The sequence below is a fragment of the Bos grunniens genome, chromosome 8, assembly GCF_055505025.1.
Source record: "Bos grunniens cultivar Pamir isolate PY7600 chromosome 8, Bosgru_T2T1.0, whole genome shotgun sequence".
Taxonomy (NCBI): domain Eukaryota; kingdom Metazoa; phylum Chordata; class Mammalia; order Artiodactyla; family Bovidae; genus Bos; species Bos grunniens.
The window spans coordinates 93,156,521-93,181,453 of NC_141172.1; the positions used below are offsets into that span (position 1 = coordinate 93,156,521).

General features: G+C 38.0%; 1 protein-coding gene across 14 annotated transcripts in view; it reads left to right on the plus strand.

The window, feature by feature from the left end:
• Positions 1-24,933, plus strand: part of LOC147367691 (uncharacterized) — a 224,814-nt gene that overhangs the window by 138,192 nt on the left and 61,689 nt on the right. Inside the window, exon 5 of one of the 14 annotated variants that reach the window (XR_015169283.1) lies at positions 13,300-13,497. The exons of 12 other annotated variants lie outside the window; for them this stretch is intronic. Coding sequence is in view for 1 of the 2 variants with exons in the window: in XM_086414514.1 (XP_086270640.1) it covers positions 13,300-13,396 (97 nt within the window). In the remaining variant the exon portion in view is untranslated. Of the gene's footprint in view, positions 1-13,299; positions 13,498-24,933 lie in introns of those variants that run through there. One more of the 14 variants, XM_086414514.1, reaches the window with a different exon arrangement.

The window sequence follows — 24,933 nt, forward strand, 5'->3', positions numbered from 1 at the left end:
CGGCCAAATAACACAGACTTCTTGAAGCACCTGGTCAGTAAAATTATTTCTTCAGTTACTATAACAATCAATGAAGATCAAGTGGAGGTTCTCCAGGTAGGGTCAATCTTTTCCTAAGAAAAATTTAGCCGCAGAAGAGGCAATACCTGTCTTTCAGGGAAGTCATCAGCACAGTGTGAAAACATGAACACTCTGTCTAAAACATATTTATATCTAATAGAGGAGAAGGTTGTGTGAAATCCATTTTCTAGACCTCAAGTGGTCCATTAGGCAGTTTAAGCCTAGGAGCAGTATGATCAGGCTTCACTGACTTGTACTCAGGATAAGTGAGGTGGGCACTCTTTGTGGTATTATTAATGTTTTTCACCAATATTAAGGAATGAATGCAATCATTTTGTAGACCAGTGGCTTAAGGCATGTGCTTTAGAGTCTCTGATATGACCGGGTCATCATTTGGTCCAAACCAGAGCTTTCTCTTTTCATTAAACCAACAACTACTGAATTTCCAATGATTTTTTTTTTCTCCTTTTCTGAGATCAGTTGTTGGGCTTCCTTAGCCAGTTTTTCTACATTATCATTTGACGAAGCATCCCTTTGAACCATGACAGAGGTTTAATGGCTGTTGGTCCCTTTAAGAGTGGCATTTCATGCAGAACTATCAACAAGGTGATTTCTTTTAGCTTTCAAAAGGTCAAATTCAGAATGCCCTGAAATCTTAATAATAGCTAGAGTGTCAGGTAAAAGTATTTATTTCAGTAATTCCTGAACATATGGGCCAGTTTAATTTTATTTCCACCGGAAGTAAGGATGCCACATTACTTCCAAAATATTTCAAAATCATGAGCTATGCCAAAATTTAATATCAGTAAAAATACTTGAAGTCTTGACCTTGGCTAAAGTACAAACCTTTGTCAAAGTGTATAATTCAGCCTGTAAGGCTGTGAAGCCATAGGTTAAGATGTTGCCTCAACAATGTCAATAGAACATGTAATCACACATCCAAGCAATATTTGGCATTGCCTTCCTTTAATTAAGAACCATCAGTGAATAATGAGATATCAGCCTTACCCAGTGGAGTTTCCTATTGATCACCCTGTGGTCAGGAGGTCATTGTCAGTGTTAAACACTCATGAGGTACTTTGTTTGTAATAGAGGGGAGAAGGATATCTGGGTTAAAGTTATTACAACTTAAGAGTTATGTGAACTTCATAGCGGGTAAGGCAACTGGCTGAGAAATATTGAATGTGATGAGAAATCAAGTGAATTTCTAATGCATGAGGTAAAAAGTGGTTAACAGGGATCCCAGAACAATTTTCTCAGTGACCTTTCACCAAAAGGGCACTGGCCATAATGGCTCTAAGACAAGTGGGGTATTTCATGCCTCAGGGTCCAGTTGCTGGCCTTAATACCCTATGGCAGGTATCAGGGAAGTTCCTGTGTTTTGCGGTTAGTACCCCAAGAACATTTCTTTCCTTTTCATGTACAGAAAGTAAAATAGGGACTCTGATAATTGGGATGCCCGAGGGTTTCCTTGATGGTTCAACAGGCAAAGAATCTGTCTGCCAATGTAGGAGATATGGGTTCAATCCCTGGGTCAGGAAGCTCCCTTGGAGAAGGAAATTGCAACCCAGCTCAGTATTCTTGCCTGACAGATCCTATGGACAGAGAAGCCCAGCAGGCTATAGCCTTTGTGGTCACAGAGTTGGACACTACTGAGCAACTGACACAAGGGCAGGTGGATTCATCAGAATAAGACTTTGAAGGCTATGTTATCTGGTTCTCCCTATAAAATTGGGTTGGGGTTGTTATTGTTGAGTAAAATGTATAGAGGCCTGGCCATAAGAGAGAAATTTGGAATCCAGTTTTGACAATAAACAATTAGCCTGAGAAAGCTTTGAAGTTGTTTCTTAGCTTTGGGTTTTGGGAAACTTAGGACATCATAAAGTCTACCCGGATCTAGGTCTTAGATAGTTAGAATAGGAAAAAGGAGTCCATCATGGCGATGGCTAAAAGACAAACAAGGGAAAAGCCCGCAAAAATAGAACAAAGAAAAGTCCAAGGACCAGAGTGAGGACCTCAGGTAAAAAAAAAAAAAAAAAACAGCCCTCCTGGCTAGCCCAATTACATAGGGCAGGCTCAAGGGGAGGAGGAAAAACATATAAAAAGAGGAGCCAAAATCTGAGTGCTTCTCTTCCTTTCTCATCTTTTGGGTCAGCCTGCCCTTACAGCTTGAGGATGTATTTTCCTTTGCTTGCCAATAAAATTGAGCTATAACACTGGCCCTCAGTCACTTCAAATTTTTGCTGCGGCAAGACAGAACTGAGGAAATTACACACTCTCCCAACCTAGGCGTAGCCCTGGTTCTGATATCAGGTGCCCTAAATATCTAATCTGGGTTAGTAAAAATTGCAATTTTTCTTTGGTGATCTTATGCCCCTTTAAGGCTGCTGTTTTCCTGAGGAGGTTTGATTAAGAAGAAGACAAAAAGGAAATTATCCACATTTGCAACAATGTAGAAACCCTAGGGAACTTTTTATCTTCTAGATCAGCCTTCAGGATTTGTGAAAAATAAGGCCTTTCTGTATAACCCTGAGACATTACTGTCCAGGTAAGTGTTTCCTAAGGGAAGCCAAAAGGGTATTGGCTAGCTTCATCAACTATAGTACCAAATAATGTACTGAGTAAATCAATTACAGTAAATAATTTACTTCCAGTGGGAATGGATGTTAGTAATGTGTGATGGTTAGGAACAAAAGATGTCCGGGGATAACAGTGTTGTTTATTGTCATGGACAAACCTCTGCCATCAGTCATTAGGTTTTCTTATTGCTAAAATGGAAGTGATACAGGGGCTGGTACAAGAAATAATGAGGCCTTGAGCTTTGCACTCTTCTATTGTGGATTTTCTTCTCTGAAAGGCTTCTTTGCTTATACCATACTGATGAATTCTAAGAAGAGATTTTGAGAGGTCTCTTAGAATTTTGATGGGAGTTATTCTGTGAATTTCATCAATATCAGTGGGAGATTTTGTCTGTAAAGAAGGTGGTAGATGATTCCATAAGGACAAATCATCAATATTTCCAGAATCTGCTCTAGTACTCTCAGAGATGGAACAAATAAAAGGTGTCAAAGGTCATTTAATTTACTTGGTAGATTACTTTGATATTGTCAGTTTCTAGAATTTTATCCCCCCTTTGGGAGAAATTCCAGCATGATACTTCTCTGAGAAGACTCAGCCTAATAAATGGATGGGAGAGAGGAACTGAGGAGAAAAGCATGTGTGTCTTTCAAAGGGCCTGACTTAAAAGGAGTAGATTCAGAGACAGAAACTTCTGAGGTACATTAGGCATCCCTACTGTTTGAACTGTTTTAGGAGAAGGCAATGGCACCCCACTCCAGTACTTTTGCCTAGAAAATCCCATGGATGGAGGAACCTAGCGGGCTGCAGTCCATGGGGTCGCTAAGAGTCAGACCTGACTGAGCGACTTCACTTTCCCTTTTCACTTTCATGCATTGGAGAAGGAAATGGCAACCCACTCCAGTGTTCTTGCCTGGAGAATCCCAGGGACGGGGGAGCCTTGTGGGCTGCCGTCTATGGAGTCGCACTGAGTCGGACACGACTGAAGCGACTTAACAGCAGCAGCAGCAGCAGCAGCACTGCAAGGCTGGGGCTATTTTATAGTAGTGACACTGAGCATGAAGAATGTGACTCTAGTGTCACTAGGACTAGAAAAGTTTCATCCTTAATATTGATAAGTGTTTCTCTAAGCCAATTAAGAGGGAGGATTGAAAAGATTCCCTGTAGGTCCTAGGAGCCCTGTCATTGAGAATTAGAAGGACTTTGGAAAGACTGATTAGAGGGCAGAAGTTGCCTAAAGTGGTGTTCTGGCTCTCTGCAGTGATAACGGAAACTAGGAGGATTTTGGTTTCATTTAGGAGACTTTATTTGCAGGAGTTGAAGATAATGCTGAGGTGACATCTGCAGTGTGAGAGAGCTGGTTTGCCAGACTGACTAAATCTGGAGCAGACATAGCTTCCCATTCCATGCTGGTTCTTTTTACCAGAAGATAAATGTCTCAGTTCAGCTGCTCAGGTGGAATCGACATCTTAAGGAACATCAGAATTTTCTTTAAAAATAATCAGAAGTTGATTTTTATAATCATGATCAGGTTTGTCAGATGTTTGCATGCAAGTCTGAAATTTCTTCCAATCAACTGACTTTGGAAAGTCCCTAGGAATTATTCAGTGAAGTTGGCTGTATTGCCTGAGACTGATCATACAGTAAAGTAGTGGGCTGGTCTCCTGCTTGTAATTCTAGAGACCATTAAGGAATTTCCCAATTAGTGGTTTTCACTCAGTGCTGAGTCTACCCTTAGGTACCAGCATATGAACTAGCTGATACCCATAAGAGAAACCGAGTTGAAAAATTTGAATGACTACATTAAATTCCTCACCAAACCTTAAGGCTCTTCAGTTGCTATGGAAAAATCTTTGACTATGGGTCACAGTTTAATCCAGAGAGTATAAGAAATTAAGTTTAGAGCCTCTTGATTCTCAGATAGCTTAGTTTTAAAGTGACAGGTTCTGACAATTCAGAGGAAACGGCTGTGGGGAGCATTTTGGAGCAAAGGAGGAGCTTGGCAATAGAAGCTGAATGGAGAAACTGAAGGCCTAGTGGAGATGTAAGCTACATAGAAGAGAAGCAGGAAAATGGAACAGAAGGCAGAATCTGGCTACAAAAAGCCACGGAAGACAAGATGGCAACAGAGGCAGGACCTGAGGCTTCAGAAGCCATTTTATCTTTCTTCAATCATTTTATATAATTTTAAAATCTTTGCAGAGAAGCAATTTTATACTGCTGGTAACATTGGGAAGTTTCAAAATATCAGTCAAAATAAGCATTTCACTCAGTTTTGAAAATGTTTGAGCTGTTTTAGTCCAATTTGGTTTTAAGGAAATTAGTTTGGGAAATTCAAAATTTCTCCATAATGGCCACTGATATTCTAAATAACCTTTGGTCAGTTTGGTCCATTTAATTAGAAGCATGAGAGAGAAACTTGATTTTTAAACTTAAAATCAAATCTGCCAGAGACGCTATGGGGGGCAGCCTCAAAATACTCAGATAATGGGATTTTACTTTTGAGGGATATTTTTACTGGAGTAAAGAACAATTTTCAAACACCTTAAATGGTTTACAGCCCAAATAGCTCAGTTCAAACAACTTGCAAGTCAATCCCAACCAGTCTTCAGAGGACTGCTCGGTCCCAGAGGAGCCAGGCCAAAGATGTTTTCTAGCCAGTCTCCAGAGGACAGCTCTTCCAAAGAAATCAGCTGAATGCTGAAAAACCCAACACCGTTTCAAAGAAACAACCTGTGATCCTGGAGGAATGGATTGAGGTTAGCCAGCTTCAGTAAAAGTGTCTGACCTCAAAACCAGACCAAAGTGCCAAATGAATACTCACATACAGAACAAGGCCTTAACCAACAGATGAAACCTTTAAATAGATCCCAAATAAAGCCTAGAGAGCTTCAAATACAGGAAGGGCATGATCTCAGACCCAGAAAACATACTTTCAAACACCGGGGTTAGTGAGAAAGCAGTGAACAACAATAAACTCCATTGTGGGTACCTCACCTATTTTGCTCAACAGCCTTGAAGCTTCTCTAGTCCCTGTGCAGGCCACCAAAATGTTGATTTAAAACAAACAGACTGCCAGATATTTCTTCAGAAAAAAAAAAAAAAATTAATTTTGAATCAACAGAGAATTTGGGGTCTGCAAACATGGCAAGCTACATACAAGCCCCTGCATTGCAAGGGAAGGAGAGCACTTTTATGGAAGGAAGAGGAAATTGTGAGGGCTGCAGTCCACAAAGAGCCCTTGGTTTTTCATTGGCCCAGTTCTTGCAACAAAAGAAAAGGAGTCTGTCTTCTTCCTCTTGGGCTCTGCTTTCATCACTGTGCATGGGATCTCCCCTCTCTGGTCTCCCAACTGTATATAATTGAGGTTTTGTTTATTAATAAATTGTTGTTTATAACTGAGACCTCCACTCCTGTAATAAAAGACAGATTAGCAGGAGAAAAACAGACAGAAGTTTAATTATATGCATATCCCCTGTGTACATGAATGAATATCCCCTGTGTACTTAGGAAAACTGAGCAACTCCCAGAAATGGTCTGAACCACCACCTTACACACCGCCTCCAGATAAAGACAAAAGGTGTTGATAGGAAGAGCCAGTTATGGGAGGTTATCAAGAAAATCACAATCAGCAAGGCTATGTGTTGTTAGGCAGATATGTCTTTGGCTTCTCCATTGATAAGTTTCTAAAGACTTAGTCATTCTTCTCGGTACAGAGAGGGATATACCCACACAAATGGAGTTTTTCCTTATAAATACAAGTTTCTTTTACAAAAGGGTGACTTTTAATGGATTTTCAGAACTTCTCATGGGTCTGGACTTTCATAAAAATAACCAGCCCCAAATAATCTTATGCCAAAGAGGCATTTTGAAGGGCACAAATTCTGCTCTCCTTCAATCCTGTTGTTGTTGCTGTTCAATTGCTAAGTTGTATCCAACCTGTGACCCCATGAACTGCCAGGCTTCCCTGTCCTTTACTATCTCCCAGAGTTTGCTCAAATTCATATCCATTGAGCAAGTGATGCCATCCAACCATCTCATCCTCTGTTGTCCCCTTCTCCTCCTACCTTCAATCTTTCCCAGGATCAGAGTCTTTTCCAATGAGTCAGTTCTTCACAACAGGTAGCCAAAGTATTGGAGCTTCAGCTTTAACACCAGTCCTTCCAATGATTAGTCAGGGTTGATTTCCTTTAGGATTGACTGGTTTTATCTCCTTGCTATCCAAGGGACTTTGAAGAGTCTCCTCCAGTACCACAGTTCAAAAACATCAGTCTTAAACATGATTTAAAAAAAAGTTTATTCTTATTCATATTAGAAGAAATGCAAATAAAAACTACACTGAGATGCAATTTTTCAGGTTGGCAAAAGTACATTAATGTATTAGAGTGCGGAGAAACAGAAATTCTCTGAAGATCAGTGAAAGTATATAAATTGTTAAACATTTATAGAAAAAAAAATCTATTAAGATGATAAGTATATATACCATTTTACCTAACAATTTTGTTTCTAATTTTCTTTTATTCTACTGATATTTTCAGCTATGTAAGAAGTAACATATGTATAAGATTTATATTGCAGAATTTATTATAATAATAAAAGAATAGAAGCAATATAAATATTTATTAATAGAGGATTACTTAAATTATTGTACATATATCCATACAATGAAAATCAGTGTAACCATTAAAAAGATTGAGGAAGTACTTCATTAAAAACAAACTCTCTAAGATATATTGGTGAGTGAAAGAAAATCAAGGCAGAGGACAGTATGTATGGTATGCTGACTTTGTATATAAGTGTATTAGGGAAAGAATACATATATGTCTAACCACAGAATACCACTGAGAGCAAATTTAAGATATTATAATATTGGTTGTCTCTAAGGGAGATAAAATGTGTGGCTGACAAAAGAGATTTTAATATTAAACCATATGAGTGTATTATATTTAAAAGTAAGTAAATAAGATTTATCTGAAGTAAAAGTTTATACAAGATTATATAATTTCAATTTTTTCCAAAAAAAATGAATAATGTAAATTATCTAAATCTTTGTAAGTTGAGATGCCTAGAGTTGATACCAGTACCAAAAATCATTCCTAATATCCATATATTTGTTGCCAGATACCATCCTACAGTAAAATGAAATAGTTTTGCTTAGGGAAAAAAGCCAATTCTAGGACTGGACCAGGGAAAATAAAAGGTGAGTGTAGGTCATAGGTCATCTTGTAGTACCAGAAGTGCTAAAAAACAAAACAAAACAAAAACCTGAGACATATTAAAGGAACACAGGATCAAACCTGGAAGAGCATCTAATGGCCAAAACTGGAATTTGTGCAATAAGTAATGTAGTATTGGATTATACCACAAAATGTAAAATAATATCCATGAATCTTTGCTGGCATAAAAAAATGACTAAATAAATAAATGGAGCAGAAATTAGTCTTCCTTACATAAGAATTCCAAAATAATATATGCAGAAATTCACTCCTCCAGGAGTGGAACTTAAATACTACACTTACCCTAAGGGTGGGCTAGACTTCCAAAAGGTGGCTGTCTTCCAAAAGAACAGAATAAAGAGAGAAGAAATAACAACTTTCAGTGGAGAAACCTAACAAACACAGATACTTGATTCAACCAAGTCATGAAGATTGACATCATCATTTTAGTCACATCAATATATATTCCCCTATCATGTAATAGAAGAACACTACATCTCTGAGTTGTTGTTGTTGTTGTTTTTCTTTTTCCTCCAAATTCTTAACCCAAGTCTAATCATGAGAAAAATATCGGGAAAATACAAACTAGGGGACATTCAAAATGGTAACCCACTCCAGTACTCTTGCCTGGAAAATCCCATGGACGGAGGGGCCTGGTGGGCTGCAGTCCATGGGGTCGCTAGGAGTCAGACACGACTGAGTGACTTCACTTTATTTTTTCACTTTCATGCATTGGAGAAGGCAATGGCAACCCACTCCAGTGTTCTTTCCTGGAGAATCCCAGGGACAGGGGAGCCTGATGGGTTGCCGTCCATGGGGTCACACAGAGTCAGGCACGACTGAAGCTACTTAGAAGCAGCAGCAGCAATCTTGAATACTGTGAAGGTCACAAAAACTAGGGAAGAGAGAAACTCTCATAGACTAGAGGAGACTGGGAAAATGTAACATGGTATCTGAATTGGATCCTAAAACATAAAGTGTACACTAATCTGGTACCATACAAATAATGTCCGGAATTCAGTTAGTAGTAATCCCTCAATTCTGGTCATTTCAACTGGAAAAAAGATGCTCAGAGGCTTCCGTTTATATATTTCAAAGGTTATTTCCTAGTCACAGTTGTGCCTGGACAAAACCAGGGAAAAGACTCTGGTATTAGTCTTCTGTTCTCATTGTTCTCCTTTCCTCCACCATTTCCACCATTTCTCCCATACTGGTTTCTGTGACTCATTCCCTTACATGAGATGATGAGAAATAAGGACAGCATTGTTCAGAGGCACAGTTCAGGGACTATGAATAAAAAATGTGTGGAGAAAAAAATAATTTATCCTGATCAAATGTAGTGAAACTTGATCAGTTTGTTCACCATTGGCTCTTTCTCTGGAACATCCATTCATAGGTAGATTTTCATTCATAGATAGATGTGTTAATGCATGAGAAAGCAGGAAAATGGCCAAAATGTACTTTTAAGAAGATTACACCCACAACCATTTCTATAGGAATATATAGGTAAAGGGAGTAACAATATACTTTCAAATAGATAAATACAAAGTCTAAACCAGAAAGCCAATTCTATAAAGGAATTTATATTTTAAAAAATTTAATTTTCTTCAAAGAGAATTAGTGAACTACTGAAAATTCTACATTAGGTTTATGTATACAAAACATATATCCAGTGCGCTCAATCTGCTATTAGAAATAAACCTAATGAAATTTTCATTTGAAGCTGTGCTTTATTATGCTTGAAAAAATAATTTCTTCAACTGTTAATGTTCCATCTATGAAAAAGTGAACTAAAATACCTCAATCTACTGATATCTTTTATGTAATCTTTTCCTTGCATTATTTTTTATGTCTTTAAAAGCTTAATTACAGCCAGCTTAACACAACCGAACTATACATATGAAACTTTGGCAATATGTTTGTTTACATCAAATAACTTGGTCTTATTTGTGACTACTACTGTAATACAGCTATAAACACTTGCATAAATAGAATTTGTATTTCTGATAAATTAGTTATATGCATATACAGTCACTAAACTTCCATTTTTATGGATAAATAGCATGTTAAAAGGGGAAATTTTTTTCTCTTTTTCTCAGGATTTCTACTCTAAAATTCAGTCATGGTTGATAAGATGGTAACGAATACAAATTGTTTTTTTTTTTTTTCTCTTCTGAAAAGAAACTTTCAAGCTGCCTTAGACAGCCTTGTGAGTTAATGGATATATGAAACAGAGAAAGAAGGGTAAAAAAAACAAAATGCAAAACAATCTGTGATAAGCTGACAGCTGTTGGCTGGCTTGGCAACCAACAGCCAGGACAATTTCACAGAATATCAACAACATCAGATATTTTGTTCACTTCAGTTTAGTTCAGTTACTCAATTGTGTCCAACTCTTTGCGACCCCATGAACTGCAGTACACCAGGCTTCCCTGTCCATCACCAACTCCAGAGCTTACTCAAACTAATGTCCATCGATCAGTGATGCCATCCAACCATCTCATCCTCTGTCGTCCCCTTCTCCTCCCACCTTCAATCTTTCCCAGAATCAGGGTCTTTTCCAATGAGTCAGTTCTTCACATCAGGTGGCCAGAGTATTGGAGTTTCAGCTTCAGCATCAGTCCTTCCAGTGATTATTCAGGACTGATTTCCTTTAGGATGGACTGGTTGGATCTCCTTGCTGTCCAAGGGACTCCCAAGAGTCTTTTCCAACACCACAGTTTAAAAGCATCAATTATTCCATGCTCAGCTTTCTTTATATTCCAACTCTCACATCCATACATGACTGCTGGAAAAGCCAAAGCTTTGACTAGATGGAACTTTATTGACAAAGTAATGTCGCTGCTTTTTAATATTTTGTCTAGGTTGGTCATAACTTTTCTTCCAAGGAGCAAGTGTCTTTTAATTTCATGGCTGCAATCACCATCTGCAGTGATTTTCTAACCTCCCCCCCCCCGAAAAAAAGTCTGTCACTGTTTCCATTGTTTCCGCATCTATTTGCCATGAAGTGATGGGACCAGAAGCCATGATCTTAGTTTTCTGAATGTTGAGTTTTAAGCCAACTTTTTCAGTCTCCTCTTTCACTTTCATCTAGAGGCTCTTTAGTTCTTCTTCACTTTCTGCCATAGGGTGGTGTCATCTGCATATCTGAGGTTATTGATATTTGTCCTGGCAATCTTGATTCCAGCTTGTGCTTCTTCCAGCCCAGCGTTTCTCATGATGTACTCTGCATATAAGTTAAATAAGCAGGGCGACAATATACAGCTTTGATGTACTCCTTTCCAGATTTGGAAGCAGTCTGTTGTTCCATGTCCAGTTCTAACTGTTGCTTCTTGACCTGCATGCAGATTTCTCAGGATTTTGTTATTTTGTGGTTATTTTGTGACCCTAGTGAAACAAACATAAACGACGACACTGTGCAACCACACTCTTCTTTAAAACTAATGTGAGTGACTAACACTTCTTTACCAATGACAGCCCTGCTTTATATCTCCCACCTCCTAAATTTAAATTAATAAGATATCCAGTGACCAAATAGCCTCCTTTTTGAAACTCTAATAAAAAACAGATACTAAATCACCCAGTGTAAACCCAAACCCTGTACAAGACCATCCAAGTTTCATTTCACTAGGATTATTATTATTCCTGTAGGATACAGTTTTCCTTGCTACAGCAAGTTAGTAAACCTAAACATGTTTTACTAAAAACCTGCTTTTGGTGGTCTTTGGGCACCAAGCTTTAATAAAACAAATGTAAAAGCTGTGGCAGAAAGTATTAGTAGGCAGAAAGTCTTGTTGTTGTTTGGTGGGATGGGGTGAATTGTTAGGTAATGTTTGTGCATGTTGACAATGGTGGGAAGAAAGGAACAAAGTTATTTGCAATGAATGAAGAAAAGTAAAAGACTGATAGGCTCTGGTTTTGCTAGTCTTGGCTCTATTTTTCTTACCTGTATTGTCCTAATCTTCATATGGCCCTATTTCCAATATTGCCCCTTCCTTCTCCTTCACTGTGATTGAAAAACAAAAAGAATTGCATCAGCACTGTTGGCTGTTGTTAGGTCCTTTAATAACACCATTCTTTCTACCATCTAATTCTGAACCAGTTTAGAAATACACACAGAAGTAAGACAGATCAGTATCAGAATAGGAGTTCTATTACTGATAAAGGATAGATTAGAGACAATGACTAAAGGACATGAGCACATTGGCTTACTAATACTCTCTTCTCACTCTCCCAGCCTACACCTTGGGACATCTTAACTGAGGAAAAGTTTTGTTTTCAGGGCAGACATAAACAACTACTGAGGATTTCTTCTGTGTACTGGTGCAAAATTTTAAATTGAGGAAGAGAGATCAGATTCCCAGTGCTTATAAATAGTCTCCACTCAGTTAGGAAATATGCACCATTGGTATCACCCAATAATCTAAGAACTCATTCCAAAATTACTTTAGTAGAGTTTCAAGCACATGGGAAATATGTGTAGTATATTATAGTATACCCCCTAAAACTCCCCAGTGATTTTTCATCTAATCCATTAAGTTTATTCATGAAACCTGTGATATACATGACTGTGGCTATCTTCCTTAGGAAGGATAAGGAAAGCCTTGTTTCCACCTTCTTGTAACCACTTCTACAATATCAAGCATATGCTAACTCCAATGTCATGCTATATGTAAAGCTGAAAATTCAGTCCCAACTCTTATGTCTGGACACAAAGATATCAGGGACTCTTCAGCGAAATAAAATCACAATGTACTCCAATAATAAAATACAACAGCATCAAGATATCCTTCATTCATGCTTAGTCACTTCAGTTGTGTCTGACATTTTGTGACCCTATGGACTGTAACCTGCCAGGCTCCTCTGTTCATGGGATTCTCCAGGAAAGAATACTGAAGTAGGTTGTCATACCCTTCTCCAGTGGATCTTCCCAACCCAGGAATTGAACCTACGTCTCTTATGTCTCCAGCAGTGGCAGGCAGGTTTTTTACCATAGTGCCACCTGGGAAGCTCAAGATATCCTAAAGTTGCATATAAACGCCTCTCATTAATTAAGTTTCTGGAAGAACTTAAATTCAAATATAATTCCTCTGTGGTTAAGTACACAGATTCTGAAGTAGACTGCCTAACTTCAAATCTCTTATACTAACTAGTATAAGAACTAGTATTTTATAAAGTTAACTTATAAGTTAACTTATAAAGTTAACTAACCTCTGTTTGCTTCAGTTTTCTCATACAACAAATGGGAATAATAATAAGATTATTTACTCACAGACTTGTCATGAGAATTAAATGAATTAATATTTATAAAGCTTTTAAAGATATCTCTGGAAGATAAGAAATGGTTTATAAAAATCAATTATTATTTATCATTGTGGGTGGATACTCAGGTGCTCAGCCGTGTCTGACTCTTTGCAACTGCCTCTCTGTCCATGGGTTTCTCCAGGCAAGAATACTGGAGTGTTGTCATTGCCTCCTCCAGAGGATCTTCCCAACCCAGGGATCAAGCCTTCATCCCCTGCGACTCTTGCATTGGCAAGTAGATTCTCTACACTGAACCACTTGGGAAACCCATTTATCATTGTACTTGTAATTTAAAGTCAACAATGTATATTTAAGGAGAAAATAATAACTCCTTCCTCTACCCTCCTCCTAATTTCTTACTCGGCTAACTCAGTGTCAGCTAACATGGTTTTCAGTCTTCAGATGCTTGAGGAGACCCATTTAGTGGTCTCACCCTAGACATTTTTATTAGGAAGGCTTTTGCTTCCTAATAAATAGGGTTTTAGTACCTTTGCAGTTAACTCATTAGGACCAAAGTCTCTGCTGTGCCTCACACTTGTTGCCAGCTTTTTTAAACTATAATTTATAAACAGCAAAACACAGATTTTAACTGTATAGTTTGATGAGTCTTGTAGCCACCACCACAACCATGAAACGGTCATTTCCATTGCTCCAAAAAGTGCCTCCATGCCTCTTCTTAGTCAGTATCTTCTGCCCAACTTCTGGCTCCTGGCAGCTGCCAATTTTCTTTCTATCATTATAGTTTTGCCTATTCTAGAATTTTATATAAATGGAAGCATTGTATAGTATTTCTCCTGGGCTTATTTCACTTAGCAGAATGCTTTTGGGATTTGTCCACTTTGTTGCACTTCTCATTGGTTCATTTCTTCTTATTATTAACTAGTAACTCATTATATGGATGCACTGATCTTTTTCACATCATTGAAAAGGCAAATGATAGACTTTCTTAGGCAACTGGGATAATAGGACAAAGATATTGAAAAATCCTGTCTGGCTGTTCTGGGAGCTGAGGGAATCAGTATCTAGGCGTACCCATAACCTATAACCCTCTTGTGAAGACAAATGCCTTGTCCGTAGTGTCTACATTTCTGCCTGCATCCAATACACTCTAGTCCTGTACTGTACGCCTGTCTTCTATTAATACGGCTTATTCAAAAGCATTCTGCATCAGCACCTCACTGAACTGATTACAGATGCCTCCAAATAACCTTTTTTTCTACAGACACAGTTCCATCTGTCAGGAATTCCCTCCCCTCCATTGTCAATCTATCAAACTCCTTCCTGCACATCCTTTACAGCTCAGCTGAGATATCATGTTTCCTGCCCCATCTTTCCTGATCTCTCTAAATAGAATTAATTACTTCTTTCTTGATGTCCTCAAAGCACCATGTATATAACTCTACTATATCACTTTTAATAACAATTTATGACCAATAAATCAGGTACATCTCTACTATGGAAAAAGTGTTGTTCAAATTTGTTTCCCCAACTGTAAGTTCAGTGATCAACAACAAACTGGATAGTCAATAAATGTTTGTTTAATGAAAGAAAGAAATGAAAGTGCCCTCCTGTTGATACACATTCACCATAAATAATGTAAGTGCACGAATACAACTCATTGCTCTAATTGCCTGGAAATCTACTTCTTTGCACCCTACTGGTTTTTTGGTAGGACAGAGAAATCTGTTAATGCTCTGATAAATCTTGCTGAATTTTAAGAAAACAACTGCTATCCACTGAAAAGTGCAGTTAATTATTCCCAGTGCATAGAAGCTCCTGTGACATGACTAGCAAAAACTTCCTGGCCCGTTAGACAGGAAGGATGCATTTTCGTAATTAAAATGTGACCCATGCTGTCTCCTGCTGCCAGACTTCCTTGAGTAGTCACTAGAGATGAAATTCTAATTATGACATTTGAAGAAATAAAATTCTCTAGGGAAAGCAGCCTCTAAAGACAGACTGTGTGTTGACAGCTGTTGTGGAAATTACTTATTTTAACCTTTGCCATAAAAATTGTAAAACTGATCCAGCTCCTTCTCTGTGGCAGACATTTGGCGAGATGAATTTGTAGGTGTGTTTAGGGGATTAGCCTAAAGCCAAGACAGCATCATTTTGTAACAGAAGTTTCATTAAAGTTTCTTAAATTTCAGTGAACTTCTGTTCAGGAAGTCCTTTTAAATTCTGATGAGCTGACATCTGAATGTTTCTGTAGCAGATGGCTATCAGCTAAAGAAGTACACAATATTTTATTCTCACTAGATAAAACCAAATTTGAAGTATATGGTAGATTTTTAAAAATTAAAACCTTAGAAGCTTGGGTTATAGATTTCATATATTAAAAATTGAGGAATTCAAACTGACTAGGACTTAGAATCAAGTTTCCAGGTATAATGGTTTTTTCGCTTCAAACATGCCAACAGAAGCAAGATTCTTCAAGAAACCTATATTATAGCCATTTATAACATATCTAAAAATATCACATTTAATCAAATGCTATTTATTAATTGTCTACATAGTAATGGCACAATAAACTGACAGTAGATATAACTATCAATTGTTGTTCGGTCGCTAAGTCGTATCTGACTCTTTGAGACTCCATGGACTGCAGCATGCCAGGCTTCCCTATCCTTCAGTTCAGTTTAGTTCAGTCACTCAGTCATGTCCAACTCTTTGCAATCCCATGGACTGCAGCATGCCAGGCCTCCCTGTCCATCACCAACTCCCGGAGTTTACCCAAACTTACGCCCACTGAGTCAGTTATGCCATCCAACCATCTCATCCTCTGTCTTCCCCTTCACCTCCTGCCTTCAATCTTTCCTAGCATCAGGGTCTTGTCCAATGAGTCAGCTCTTTACATCAGGTGGCCAAAGCTTTGGAGTTTCAGCTTCAACATCAGTCCTTCCAATGAACATTCAAGACTGATTTCCTTTAGAATAGATTTTTTGGATCTCCTTGCAGTCCAAGGGACTCTCAAGAGTCTTCTCCAACACCACAGTTCAAAAGCATCAATTCTTCGACTCTCAGCTTTCTTCACAATCCAACTCTCACAACCATACATGACTACTGGAAAAACCATAGCCTTGACTAGGCGGACCTTTGTTGGCAAAGTAATGCCTCTGCTTTTTAATATGCAGTCTAGGTTGGTCATAACTTTTCTTTCAAGGAATAAGCGTCTTTTAATTTCATGGCTGCAATCACCATCTGCAGTGATTTTGGAGCCCCCACAAAAAACAAAGTCTGCCACTGTTTCCACTGTTTCTCCATCTATTTGCTATGAAGTGATAGGATTCCATGATCTTAGTTTTCTGAATGTTGAGCTTTAAGCCAACTTTTTCACTCTCCTCTTTCACTTTCATCAAGAGGCTCTTTAGTTCTTCTTCACTTTCTGCCTTAAGGGTAGTGTCATCTGCATATCTGAGATATGCTTTCACTATCTACCAAAGTTTGCTCAAATTCATGTCCACTGAGTCAGTGATACTATCTAACCATCTCATCCTCTGCCACCCTCTTCTCCTTTTGCCTTCAATCTTTCCCAGCATTATTCTTCTATAAATCTCTATTGAAGGATATCTTCCTTAAAATAGATTGCTAGTCCATGCTGGGTATTCTACATTCTGAAAAAGATTTAGAAAAATTTGTCAGGGTGCCTGACCTACAGGGATTTCAAAACCCTGGTGGAAAGATAGAGTTAATATACACAAGAATCACATATACCTAAAACAAAAAAGAAACATTTTTTTTAAATGCTTTGCCAAATCTTGGTATTTATGGATGATGACTCAGGATGAAGATTTTAAGTTCTTTACCCAAAGATATATCTAATTAGTAGCAAGGATTAAGAAGTGTTTCTTTCTATTAGTTCTTCTCATCATGTTGTAATGCTATATGTGTACTGTTGATTCTGCTTTTCTGACTGAACTCGGACTGAAACAGAATCTCAGCTTTTATAACAGCATGGCCTATACTTCTCCTAAAAATGCCTTTTTTTTTTTTCATTTTATTGTGTTTTACCAATAAAGGCTAGACTTGAATATACTAAAGAACTTAAAGCTCTCCCTTTCAAAATGAACTTCTCACCAAAATAGAGAGCCAAGATGCCTCATAAGCATCTGCCTTGCTCAACTGTATTATCATCAACCACTAGTAAATAACTCCAGACAAGTAAAGTGCTAGATGTTTCAGAGCCTGATGAATAGCTTTATGGGCCCCTTCTCAGAGCTGTCATCATTCTGACAGTTTGATTGAATACAGCTCTTGCAGCACACCGAGGGGAGCTGCCCACAAAGGGTGCCACATGCTTCTCAGTGCTTCTGGTGTTTCCAGGACAACACTGCAGTAAGAGACAGCAACCTGTGACTCCAAGGGTGAAGAAAATTCTAATGCAGAATAGAATGTAAATTTTCTATAAAAGATTCACATATCAAAAGTCATCTCTTCACCCAACATGCATATCCCTATAGAATTAGATCACATCCATCCTCTAATCTAATCACCAAATAGTTATTCAGGAATGTTTCAACACATTCCAGTGAAGCAATTAAAAATTTAAGAAGGGGAGTGAGGCATTAAACAGCAGCTTCCTTTCAATTGAAAAGGTTATCTGTCAATCTTGGCTTGTTTTTTCTCTGCCTCTGTATCAGGTCTTCATCATTCAATCTACTGGTGCCCCCACTTGCCCACAGACTCTTTCCTGCTGTGGTTTCTGTGCCATCCCTGACATATGCAAGAAGAAGATCAGTACCCTCAGTCTCCCACCATCCCTTTCCTGGTCTGGTCTGTTGTAGCTTGGATCAAACACCCACTGAGAGTCAGAATTCAATCTGCCAGCCAAGGTCGCTGGTTTACTATCCTGCTCTTTAGATATCATCACTAGCTATGAAATTTAGGGTGAGTGTCCCCACAGGAAACTCCTAAGATCTTATTTGCCCTCTGAGTCAAAGCAGTATTCCTTTTGTTACTTTAATTATAAGGCTAACGTTCTGTCCTAGTCCTTTCTCATAAGTCCAAGCTAAGTACTCTATGCTGAATAATTTCCAGCTAAATACTGTCTACTGTTCTAGTAACCCTGTCTCAGATTATATGCTCTGCCTTCCCAGGCAGATACATTTCCAAGATGCTGTCCAATCCAGTAGTCCAGCCTCCAAGCTGGGTCCTGGTGAGAATGAACTCATGCATGTAAGCTTCTAAAATCTCAAGTGCTGAGCCCACCTTTATTCTCTGCTACAGTGCTTTCACCTACCAGTACTATACGTACTGGATTTGGACTTGAGAACTTTATGACAATTTAGACATTTATAATCAGATAAATAATTCCTCCAATCCTCTATTTCTGTGTTGCTGTGCACTCATGTTTTGAGTTGACTCAAACCATGACTTCATTTTACAAATGAAGAGTTAAACTACTTTTAAAAGGCATAGGCAGAATACCAATATGCAAGAAATCTACAATTTTAGATTGGTGTAATTTATATTCAGCACTATATCTCCCTTTTTTGACTATCTATGCACAATGCTAAGATCCACATATGACAGAGGAGACATCCAAAGAGCCTATTAATATACAAAGCTCATACTTTGCAATCCATAGCAACCTAAAGTATAAACAGGGGCATGTTACCAAAACTATTTCTCTGGTTTCATCACCATCCTTTCCACTGGAATCTAATCTACACTCAAATACTTACCTTGCGGTCCAGGAAGTCCCCAGTAATATTCTCATTTACTACAGTAGCATGTACTATTTTCCTCTTCCTCTTTTCTAGGTCACCATGGTGCTATGCCTTGTCAATAATGATTCAAAAGGCCTGAGCCCTATTACTGATGTCTTCTGGCATCACTGATACCAATGCCAACAAAAGTTCTAGATGTTTGTCTTGGGGTAGCCAATAATAGACATTAAGATATATGTGTTGACTATAAGTGTCACAACCTGTTTTGTGCTTGCTCTAGTCGGTCTTATGTAGGTCATCAATTTTTTATTTTGGAAACACTTTCTTCTGCAAAGAAATGCCCCACCCCCATAACTAAACATGAGTTCTGAAAGATTACACTTTCTTAAAAAGCATCCCTATCTCCCCATCCTCCCTCTGCATGATAAGCTTGGTGCTGGGTACAACGCAAGTGAGCTCTCTACCCGGATTTTACAATTTGACACTAAATTAAGCAAGGGTCAGCTTTTCCCAAGAAATAGTTCATGAGGCGCCAGAGAGTTCAACAGCATATTGTCTGTCATGTGGAATGTTTCCAATTGAAGCAGGAGAGAAAGATGTCATAATAGAGAACAAGGTGGAGAGGAGAGATCCAGAGAGATCTTTGGCCTCATTAAACTTAAGTGTTGTACCCAATGTGCAGCTTCATTTCTACCTTTCTTGTAATTACTTGATTCTACTCTGAGATCTTTGATTAAGTTTCCTGTGATAATTCAAATTGGGTTTGTTTCTCATTTGTCAAAAAAGAAAAGAAGAAAAGAAAGAAAGGCGTGAAGGAAGGAAGAGGGAAGAAAGAGGAAGGGGAAAGGAGAGAGGCAGAAGGGTAGGAGAGAGGAAGACTGAAGGGAGAAATATGCAAAGGGTTCCATGTTTCTGCTGAGGAGGCATTACTGCCTGTCAGTATCAGCTCTGACCCCTTGTTGCTAAATGTAAAACACACAGATATCTGAACTATGGGCTCTGCCTACTGAATTTAATAACTGAAGGCTTGGTATCATTACCGTTTAATAGTAGGCTCCCATTTTGCCGCAACTTTTTTCCCTAAATATTCTCACTCAGGCATTTTAATCCTCACCCTAGGTTTTATCATGTATCCATGCAAGGTGTGACATATTCAGAAGCATGTACTGTATTTTCTGCCATCCAAAACTGGCTCAGTGACTCAGACCAAATTTTTCTTCCTCCATTCTCTCTTACCTGCCTCTCAGAAAGCTTTTCAGCTTCTAATAAAAACCCCTAGAACCTCTATTCTGTCAATAAAAGCTGGGTTATCTGATCAGCAGTATAGAACTACATGGAATAGAATAAACTCAGGTAGGGCTTCACAGAAGAGGTGGTAGTGGAGATAGCTCATGAAGAATGAATTTGATTTTGTGGCCACAAATAAAATCTGTGATTTACTAGTTGAGGAAGAAAAAAGTTAAAAATGTGTACACTCCTTCAATGTGTGTCAGAATTGTTCCCTCAAAGAACAAAGAAATATATTTTAAAACTGGCAAACTAGACAAAATTCAATAAAACTTCTTGCATCATTTTATTCACTTTGAGGTTTGTCCTAGTTTTGCAACAATAAGTTTTGCCAGGAAAAATAATAACAAAATAAAACTCTCAATTGTCTGATTTTGGCTAAACCTGTAGGTTTTATTAGCATTATAGATTTCCTGTAACTTTCTCTGCATACACAGTTTCACTGCATCTTTATTTCATTTCTTAGAGCAGAAAGTGGAATATAGATCAGTCTATAACTCCAGAAATGGATGGACAAGTGAAAATAATCTATCACTGTGTCTTTTTGTGAATGAAACATTTATATAAAACAGGCAAAGCCTTGGAAAGAAATGTGCAAATTGTGTCAGTTCACAAATGCATTGTGAAAGATACATCCAATGTAATTTAGGGAAAACAATCAAGAAATGGAAGTAAGAGGATTTCATTTTTACATCTGAGTGTAGGTAATTATAATTCAATGGTGCTATCACTCACCTAGAGCCAGACATACTGGAATGTGAAGTCAAGTGGGCCTTAGAAAGCATCACTATAAACAAAGCTAGTGGAGGTGATGGAATTCCAGTTGAGCTATTTCAAATCCTGAAAGATGATGCTGTGAAAGTGCTGCACTCAATATGCCAGCAAATTTGGAAAACTCAGCAGTGGCCACAGGACTGGAAAAGGTCAGTTTTCATTCCAATCCCAAAGAAAGGCAATGCCAAAGAATGCTCAAACTGTCGCACAATTGCATTCATTTCACACTCCAGCAAAGTAATGCTCAAAATTCTCCAAGCCAGTCTTCAGCAATACGTGAACCGTGAACTTCCAGATGTTCAAGCTGGTTTTAGAAAAGGCGGAGGAACCAGAGATCAAATTGCTAACATTCACTGGATCATCGAAAAAGCAAGAGAGTTCCAGAAAAACATCTACTTCTGTTTTATTGACTGCCAAAGACTTTGACTGTGTGGATCACAATAAATTGTGGAAAATTCTGAAAGAGATGGGAATATCAGACCACCTGACCTGCCTCGTGAGAAATCTATATGCAGGTCAGGAAGCAACAGTTAGAACTGGGCATGGAACAACAGACTGGTTCCAAATAGGAAAAGGAGTACATCAAGGCTGTATATTGTCACCCTGCTTATTTAACTTATATGCAGAGTACATCATGAGAAACATTGGGCTGGAAGAAGCACAAGCTGGAATCAAGATTTCCGGGAGAAATATCAATAACCTCAGGTATGCAGATGATACCACCCTTATGGCAGAAAGTGAAGAGGAACTAAAAGCCTCTTATTGAAAGAGAAAGAGGAGACTGAAAAGGCTGGCTGAAAGCTCAATATTCAGAAAACTAAGATCATGGCATCTGGTACTATAACTTTATGGCAAATAGATGGGGAAACAGTGGAAACAGTGGCTGACTTTATTTTGGGGGGCTCCAAAATCACTGCAGATGGTGACTGCAGCCATGAAATTAAAAGACTCTTACTCCTTGGAAGGAAAGTTATGACCAACCTAGACAGCATATTAAAAAGCAGAGACATTACTTTGTCAACAAAGGTCCATCTAGTCAAGGCTATAGTTTTTACAGTAGTCATGTATGGATATGAGAGTTGGACTATAAAGAAAGCTGAGCACCAAAGAATTGATGCCTTTGAACTGTGGTGTTGGGGAAGACTCTTGAGAGTCCCTTGGACTGCAAGGAGATCCAACCAGTCCATCCTAAAGGAGATCAGCCCTGGGTGTTCATTGGAAGGACTGATATTAAATCTGAAACTCCAACACTTTGGCCATCTGATGCGAATGGCTGACTCATTGGAAAAGACCCTGATGCTGGGAAAGATTGAAGTTGGGAGAGAAGGGGACAACAGAGGATGAGATGCTTGGATGGCATCACTGACTCAATGGACATTAGTTTGTGTAAAATCCTGGAGTTGGTGATGGACAGGGAGGCCTTGTGTGCTGCAGTTCATGGGGTCGCAAAGAGTCGGATGTGACTGAGTGACTGAACTGAACTGAACTGAATTATAATCAGTCATGGCTCCAAAATCTCTGGATTCTTACTTGATTTCATCCGATATTCTAAATGTTTTTTCTTGTTTTTCCGTAATGGAAGTCTTAAAACCATGTTAATGCCATAAAACAGATAGAAATTAAGGTATATCCTGCTTCCTTTGTTTAAAAAAAAAAAAAAAAAACTCTAATGGAATTCCCTCCTTTAAATGGGATCAGGCTCCTCCTCCTTCGAATGGCATATACAGCCCTTTTCAAAGCTGGGCCTGTCTTCATTTTCAGTTTTTTGTCCGCTTTCAGTTCCTCAGTGCACCTTTTATATTTCATAGTTTGCACTTTCTCTGCGTTTTATTTTTATGCCCCAGAATGCCTTTCCATTTAGTTCTCCATCTTCACTTTCCCTCCAGAAAATCCTGGGTTATCCTTCAGACCCCATTCATCCATTACTTCTTCTGCACCATCTTCCTGATGTCCTCCCCACAGGTAGTAAAGTGTAACAGCTGTTCTATGTTCTTACTGCTTGTGCATCACACTCTCTATTAAAGAATTCATGAAACTGCCTGTGGACATCTCTCAATCATTAGCCTTTACATGTCTCAAGGTTGAAACCATGTCCTCCATTCCATCAACTCTAAACATTTCTAACCCTTGTTTCAACATTGGAAATATTCTCAAAACTTCTGGTGTGTTAAGATCAACCTGTCCTTATTATTTTAAATAAATTGGTTCAGTCTCTGCCCTACCTGAAACAGGAAAGTCAGCATCTCCCTGGAAGGACTTTTGTGGTCAGGGTGGAGCATGTCTGTCTTCTTAGGATCTCTTTTTCTGATACTCTCTTTCTGTTGAGTTTGCCATCTCTTTTCTATCTTTCTCCTCCAGTTCAAGCAACCCAATTGCTGCACTACACCCTACTGGGCCCTGCTCTGACCACTTTATTCCCCAAAGCATACTGTTTCAGAACTATGTGCAGTCACTTCACCAAATAATCAGGGGAAAGAATACTATATGGCATAAAATGTTAACATTTGAATATTTTATAAAACTAATTCACAGTTCCTGGATCATTCCCACTACTTCCATAGAAATTCCACCAATCATCCTTTCTAGTGAGGTCCAACCTCCTGCCTTAACGTTGTATGCCCTTTTTTCTTGATCATTTCCTATCATTCTGCTGTCACAATTATCACCAAGGTATTTTATGAAACAAAAATCTCTATCTAGTTATTCTAAAATCATCTTCCATATGATTTTATTACCCCAATAACACATGTTATGAGTATCTAATTATCAGACACTGTGCTAGGCTCAAGGAACGCCATAGTAAATAAAATGATACACATCACAATGACTTGATAACCTTGTAAAGTCCTGTTCATTTTTGATAATTATAGTAACTGGCATATAGTAGAAGTATAGTAAAAGGCAGTATAGGAAATAAGAAATGGGATCCTCTTTTCATATGGTTAAAATTAATATGGATTTTATCTGGAATCATATGAAATATAACTGAAGGCAAAATAGTGTGGTTAATAAACTTCACAAATCTCATCCTAACATGTAATTCACTGATTCTTTTATTCACCAATCCTCCTAGACAAAAATGCAACCTCATGAATATACAGTAGCTTCAGAATTAGAGATATTTTCAGTAGTGAATTATACATTAATACAATGGAACTACAGAAAAGAATATCTTTGAGAAGCATTTTAAACATCTTATTAACCAATTAACTGAAATCATTTTAAAAATTATTTTTTGAGATTAAAGGCATAGATAAACCTGCCTCATAAGAAGATCATGAAAGATGGCCATATAAAGCTTAATCTGATATCTATATTATCTAATAATATGTAAATCATTCCTTGAAAGCCTTTATATTTTTGAAAAAAAGACCTTACTGAAAATGAATTGCATATTAAATAAGCTGAATGGGTTTAGGAAATTTAATAATTTCAGATATGGTTATATCTTTGAGAAATGACATGTAACTTTCCATTTTGTATATTTCATGAGTTTTCATTATTACTGTCATCATACTAATTGGCTTTTTAGTAGCTGGCACTCTTTATAATAATTCGGGATTTTTACTCAAAACTGCAGGTATGCTTTGTCCTTGCTGTTTTTGATCACCGAAGGAATATGGCATCAAGCTTTCCTAACTCTCCTTTATCTGAAATGTTATCACAGGACACAGGCATCAACCTACAAAAAAATTAATGAAACTTAAACCTCAGGCCCCCTCAGATAAAGGAGTCCTTTGAGAGTCCTGGTATTGGGTTCATATGGTCACATTTTTTTTTTTCAAATTTTATAAAAGGGGAATATTCTATTTATAACTACAGATAATAATTCCAGTCCAAATGCTATTTCTTTCCCTCCTAACCTCCCTGTATGTGGAATAACTAGAAAATTCTAGAGTTTAGCCAAAAGAAGTTGAACCAGAGATGTATTTAGCTGACTTTGTTGGTATATATGTAAATCAGAGCCACTTCTATTTATAGTTAAGGTATTACTAGCTGTTTGGTATTGAAATGGATACCAGAAATACTCTTAATGTGCCAGCTAA